The sequence below is a fragment of the Thamnophis sirtalis genome, unplaced genomic scaffold (assembly GCF_051295495.1).
Source record: "Thamnophis sirtalis isolate CommonGarterSnake01/CBP01778 unplaced genomic scaffold, rThaSir2_p1.2 scaffold_2, whole genome shotgun sequence".
Classification (NCBI taxonomy): domain Eukaryota; kingdom Metazoa; phylum Chordata; class Lepidosauria; order Squamata; family Natricidae; genus Thamnophis; species Thamnophis sirtalis.
In genome coordinates this window covers 53,841,868-53,848,490 of record NW_028261382.1, presented here as the reverse complement: position 1 = coordinate 53,848,490, position 6,623 = coordinate 53,841,868, and the positions used below count along the sequence as shown (strand labels likewise).

Here is a 6,623-nt window from a genome sequence, read left to right as displayed (position 1 = left end):
CTAATCATCATTTGTCTGTAATGGTTTAGGGTTGGAGTAGAAGACCTCCAAGGTCCCTTCCAACTCTGTTCTGTTATTCTGAAGTGCTTCCATCGTAGATTGCATTGTTGAAACCTCTGCCCTCTTTAAAAGCCCTAACCTATTACATGATAACACAGGTTTGGAGCACAAGGGGGCAAAATCCATGCTACTTAGAAAGGTAGAAGCAAGTGTTTTTCACAGAGTTTTTCCATGCACCAAAAATTCAACGGCTTTCTGCCCATCCTTCAAAAGTCATCTTCTTGCAAATATCAACACGAAGCATTCAGATCCTGATTTTTAACCGTGCAAGCAAAGTACTCTACGGAACATTTACAAAACACTGAATGTCGATACACATTTGGAGGAGCGATCCAGTCAAGTGAAACATGCAGGGATGTAACAACTGAAAGATGCCTAGTTATGTCGCTCACCCTTTAGTAAAATAGAAAAGCAGAGTTAAGCCAAATGGCCTTTTCCCGCAGCTGAGGCTTACAAAATAAATAAATACAATTTTATCAGCAGCTGGAAAGAATCGATTAATGGCCCCCTTTTTATAGAAACGTGGCCTTTCTAACCGGAGCAGGAAACCGCCAAACGGGCCCCTTCTATGACCACGCGGCAGGTTTCGCTGCCAATTTTTTTTCCCCCCTAAAAGGTGAACGCCATAACCTTTTATAGACAAAAACGGACGGCACTTCCCATGCAAAAATTGAGCAGGAGATTCAAACCTGTGCTGGTCCCTTCTACTGTGGAAAGCACGAAACAAAAAGTAGAGGGCATTTCAGCGGAACACGCAAGCACGCTTTTAAGGCTAATTTCCTCGGAAACGGGAGGAGGAAGGGGGGAAAAAAAAGTTCTAGCGTCTCGGAACACCCAGAAACGTTTTCATTCGCGAGGAGCCACTTTTTTTTTTTTTTTTTGCTAGCCTTCGGGGAAGCGTCTCAATTCGGCAAGGACTTTCTTTTTAACAGCCAATTGGATCCACGGCAGCATCGTTCTCTCCGCCCAACCCAAATAAGTAAGTAAATACAGGTAGTCCTCGACTTGCGACCACAATCCAGCCCCGCGTTTTTGTTGCTAAGAGAGACGAGTTTAAATAATCCCCCCTCCCCTAATTTTACGATCTTTCTTGCCACTGTTCAAGTGAATTGCTGCAGATGTTAAGCTAGTAATGTGGTTGAGGACTCAAGATTGTTTGGGGGGGGGGGGGGGCAAGAAACTGACTCTGTAAACCGCTTAAAGGGGGCTGTAAAACACCGTAAAGCCGTCTATAAGTCCAAGGCAGTGTCTCTCAACCTTGTCAACTTGAAGATGTCTGGACTTCAACTCCCAGAATTCCCCAGCCAGCTGGGGAATCCTGGGAGTTGAAGTCCAGACACTTTCAAGTTGACAAGGTTGAGAAACACTGCTCTAAGGGATGCTCCTATTGTTTAGTCAATCAGGCTTCTCCCAGTGGCTTTGCTTAACAGGAAGTCACAAAAGGGAAAGGCACATGACCCCGGGGCCATTGCCCCTGTCGTAACTATGAGTCGAGCGTCTGAATTTCGATCGCGAGACCACGGGGATAGATCCGCCACAGTCACTGTTCGAAGGGTCCCTAAACACAAACTGTTGCTCCGTCAAGGACTACCTGCGCAAGAGCGACCGAAGGCAGAGATGCTCACCAGTTGGAGGCTGCCCGTAAGAACCCGCATACGCAGTCTGCCCGTAGGTAGCTGTGGTCTGAGCCTGGGTATAGTTGGCATCCGTGGGTTGCCCATAGGTGCCGTAGCTTTGTTGTCCGTAGGCCTGCTGGCGACAAGAAAGATGTTAAAAACTACGCCACGGAAAAGCAGGGGTGAGGATCTTACTTTGATTGTAATTCTTATGAACGGGCAGGTCAGGGGTTACATGTCTCCCACTTTGAATGACTTGATGTGTTCTCGGGTCAGGCAGAACAACTGAATAATCCCTCAAGATTGCCAACACCCACCAGACCCAAGGGAAAAAGAGAAACAGGTATATAGTTGCCTGTCAAGAAATATTCAGGGCTTTCCCCCTTAAGCCCAATTCACTCACTTTTGCCAGGATAAGGAAGTTACAGAGGAAAACTCAATTATGGCACATTAGCAGATAGTTCAAGTTAATAATTCCGTTCAGCCCAGGACTAACGTTTAGCAAAAGGGAAGTAATCTGTCCATACTTTTCTCCACCCTAAAATCTCCTCAAATTTTCTGTCGACTCTGCAGCATAATATCTATGGAGATTGTCAATCATCCAGGTCATGCGTGTTCCAAAAAGTGCTTTTTGCAAAAGACAACTGGACTTTCTTGTTTTTTTCCCCCCCTTCCTTTGAAAACATTTTCTTCCTCATCCAAGAAGCTTACTTAAAATGGAAGACACTTCTTGGACAAGAAGTAAAATGTTTTCAAAGAAAATCTCATCCCCCCCCCCCCAAAAAAAAGATCAATTGTCTTTCGCAAGAAGCATTTTTGGGACGTCTGCAGTACACGGTGTTTCTTTAAAATACTAAGTGCTACGCAAAAACATTTCTCTTGCTTGTAAACAGCAATTAAGAGTCAAGCCTGTATAAACAACTTTGGTATTTTTATTTCTAACACGATCCGTGTGTTTTAATGAAGAATACTCTGAGCACATATGGGAATGGGGTTTCAAAAATATCAATGCCTTTCTATAGAGCATGGCATTTGGAGGTAACTACCGTATTTTTCGGAGTATAAGACGCAGCTTTTCCCCTCAAAAAAGAGGCTGAAAATCTGGGTGCATCTTGTATACCGAATACAGCAATTTTTGCCTCCTGAAGCCCCGCCCCTTCACCAAAATGGCCATGCATACCCTTATGGAGGCTTTCAGAGGGTTGAAAGCCTCCATAAGGGTATGGAGAGTGCTGGGTATAAGGTGCTGGGGGCTGGAGAGGGCAGAAATGAGCAAAAAACAGGCCGTTTTTGCTCCCCCCAGCACTCTGTAAGCCTCCATAAGGCTATGCATGCAATTTTTTTGACAAAAAATGGGCCCATTTTCGTGAAAAATGTGCCGGTTTTTGCTCATTTTTGCCCCCCCCAAGGCTATTCATGTCTTTTAAAAAAATGGCCCATTTTTGCAAAAAAAACGGACCGTTTTTTGGAGGTTTGCAGAGTGCAAAAACTTTTTTTTTCCCTTTTGGAAAGCTCTTTAACTGATTGTTGAGAATTACATTGATCAAGTGCTGTGCCAGCAGAAACACCTACCTACCTACTTTATTTCTCTCTCTCTCTCTATCCCTTTATCTACCTACCTACACACACTCTCTCTCCCTACCTACTGTATTTCTTTCTCTCTCTCTATCCCTTTATCTACCTAACTACTCTCTCTCTCTCCCTACCTACCTACTGTATTTCTCTCTCTTTCCCTCTACCTACCTACTTTTTTAAAAAATTGCCTCTTCAAAACCTTGGTGCATCTTTTACTCCGAAAAATACGGTAACCCCCTATTCCTGCCAGGGTTTCAAAGAAGCAAAATGGCAAATAAAGGAAGGAGATTAAATGTTACCCCTAAGTTAGTTGCTCTTCAGAGGCTATTTCAGTGAATTTTAGCATCAATAGTTTTCAATGCTATTGTCATTTTAATTTTTTTTAAAGAAGTATTTTGTTAAAATGACTTTATTTTTAATCTGGGTAGTCCTCGACTTACAACCACAATCGAGCCCAAAATTTCTGTTGCTAGGTGAGACACTAGTTCAGTGGATTTTGTCCCATTGTATGAGCTTTCCTGGCATAGTTGTTAAGTAACCACTGCAGCCATTAAGTGAATCTGGCTTCCCCATTGACGTTGCTTGTCAGAAGGTCACAAAAGGGAATCACATAACCCCGGGACACTGTCATAAATGTGAGCCAGTTGCCAAGTATCCAAATGCTGATCACGTGACCATGAGGATGCTGCAACGGTCTTAAGTGTGAAAAATGGTCTTAAGTCACATTTTTCAGTGCTGTTGTAACTTTGGTCACTAAGTGAACTGTAGTAAGTCGAGGACTACCTGTAAGTAGAGCTGTTTCTCTCAACCTTGGCCATTTTAAGATGCTAGGCCTTCAACTCCCATAATTCCCCAGCCACCTATGCTGGCTGGAGAATTCTGGGAGTTTCAGTCCTACTGCCATTTTAAGTTGCAGTCCTATTGCCTTCTGGGAGTTGTAGTCCTACTGCCACATGCACCATTCCTTCCCATTTTCTCCCACAAGGGACCCTTATTAAGTTAGTTGTTCTGTATTCCATGTATCATAAAACCTATTTTGAACAGAAAAGAATCTCTGCAGATCAGGACTGAACTGTCCCAAGCTTGCTTGGAAATGTTCCATTACCCAACTAAGTAACATCATTAACCGAGTTGGGCAATGAAACATTTGCAAACCACCAAACACAAAACCTTGTTTAAAAAAAAACACTTCAATCAGGAGAGAGAGGTGGCCTTTACAGAAAGCTTGCCAACATTTTTCATGGGCTTTTGGCATTTTCTTTCCTAAGAGCGCCAATACAAGCAGGCATTTTTGTGAATGGAGATGAGGTAAGTACTTCCTTAATTTAACAGCTTGTTTTTTAATTTTAGAAAATCTGTTAAAGCTTCAAACTGGTCAGAGTTTCTATTTTGTTATCCTGGTGGCTGCATTTTACCTGGGTAGTCTGTGCATATCCTTGAGTTGGCTGAGCCGCATATGCAGTATAGCTACGAAAAGAAGACAAGATTATTGGAAGGTTTATAAAACAAGAGAACTTGGTTTTAAAAAGGCCAATTCATCGCTTCTGATGTAAAGCAAAAGCAAAGCTCTTAATGCAACTTTGCAATGTCAAAACAGATAATACATTAGAACTCTAATCCAAGTTTTTTTTAAAAAAAATGTAATATTACTATATATAGAAAAACTCACCCCTGCTGGGCAGCTGCTTGAGTGTAGGTACTATAATCTGCAGATGGTGAGAAAACAAAACCAAGAGTAAGGGAAAACAATCACTATAAAACCAACTCAATCTAAAATCCAGGTTTTTCATTCTCTATGTTTTTGCAATACAGTGAAGCATGGAAATCCAGGATCGTTATCTGGATCTGGCACATAAAACCGGGATGTATAAACCAATTTCAGATCAAGGGTTCAAACTGGGGGGTCTGGGGGGGGGGAATTGATTAAAAGAAGGATCAAATAAGTAAATGCTGATTTAACTTTATGTGACAGACTAACATGACTTCTATTCCACAAAACAACTCTTTTTCACTTAGCTGCAAATACAGTGTACCATGACTTGCTAAAAAAACCTCCACCACACCACATCTCTACAAATACTATTTTTGAATATTTTTTCCTGCTTTATCAGGTAAAATATCTTCTAATCAACAGTAAAATCTGTTTTCATTCCATGTTTGGCTTTTCATTTTCCATAAGGAATAATATTATATTTCATGTGGTCATGTGGTTTAAGAGCATTCAAAATGGAATCTTTAAGAATTATAAACTGCTTTTTTGGCATACCCTACTAAAATATACATGTGTATACACATTGTACCCAGGTAATCCTCACAAGCATCTTATGATTCTTTTACCTGGTACGAGCATAACAGCCAAACCACTTTAAATTCTCAGTGAGGAAAGAAACTAAACAAATCTTACTCCTTAAGTCTCCAACTGGAATTAACAGACTTTTCAGCTTGATCATAAGCCAGCTCACAAATATGGTGCAGTGGCTTATCTCCAAATGTACTATTGATCTTGACCTTTTAAAATGCAGCACTGTGATTGGATTATGCTCTATACACATATATTTGAACTGCCTTTTTTATACCCTCAGGACAAATTTCAGAGAAGAAGCCATTATCAGCTGCAGTAAGAGTAAATAATGTTCAGCCTCTTTGGAACTTAGCAAATTATACCCTTTAATTTTTCTAAACTAGGTGCAACTTTAGATGTAAATTGCTACCACTAGTTGCTTGGAGCAACAAAATTGGGGGAGAAAGCATTGCTTAGAATATTTTAAAAAGGATCTATTTCTTTAGTTCAAAATGAAGTTTCATTTTAACACATCTGTTTCCTTAAAAAAAAGTACAACTTGGTTGGCTGTTTTGTGTTTTAAATACAGCTATATTGCTTTTCTTGTAAACCATGTTCAATAATGCAGAATGTAAAACATCGGTCAGCTCCAGCATAAAATGAAAGCAGTAAAATCAAAATCCCATCCTCTAAACCACTCCAGCTTTAAAATGCATGGACTTCAAACCCCATGCTGCCTAGGGGAACTCTGGGAGTTGAATTTGGCACTTCTCAAAGTTGTGAAGCTGGAGAAAGACAGCAGAAAGAGACTCATGCAGGGAGAAAATATTCAACAATGTTTACAAGATGAAGATCAAAGGGGCCAGAAGCAGAGCTGGGGGCAAAGAGGAAGAGCAACAGAAGATAAAACAAAGGAAAAAAAACTCCAGGACAGAGCAGAATAACCCCTAACTGTGATTTCAAAAAAAGAGGCAATGACTTCAGGCCGGTCACTCTATGAGCCAATTTTTTTCTATTTGCGAAGGGGGGGGGGGAGCCTAAACCAGAGCATAATTCTAACACAGGAAGTCCTTGACTTATGACCACAATTG

The 6,623-nt window shown here is 41.1% G+C and overlaps 1 protein-coding gene across 20 annotated transcripts in view; it reads right to left on the bottom strand.

The window, feature by feature from the left end:
* EWSR1 (EWS RNA binding protein 1) overlaps window positions 1–6,623 on the bottom strand; it is a 29,018-nt gene that overhangs the window by 20,341 nt on the left and 2,054 nt on the right. For 7 of the 20 annotated variants that reach the window (XM_087705575.1, XM_087705583.1, XM_087705582.1 and 4 more), the window contains exons 2-5: window positions 4,921–4,957; window positions 4,667–4,718; window positions 1,686–1,812; window positions 750–767 (exon numbers count right to left, since the gene is read on the bottom strand). In XM_087705575.1, coding sequence (XP_087561701.1) covers window positions 750–767; window positions 1,686–1,812; window positions 4,667–4,718; window positions 4,921–4,957 — 234 coding nt within the window. The remainder of the gene's footprint in view (window positions 1–749; window positions 768–1,685; window positions 1,813–4,666; window positions 4,719–4,920; window positions 4,958–6,623) is intronic. The other 13 variants (XM_087705579.1, XM_087705588.1, XM_087705581.1 and 10 more) reach the window with 3 other exon arrangements.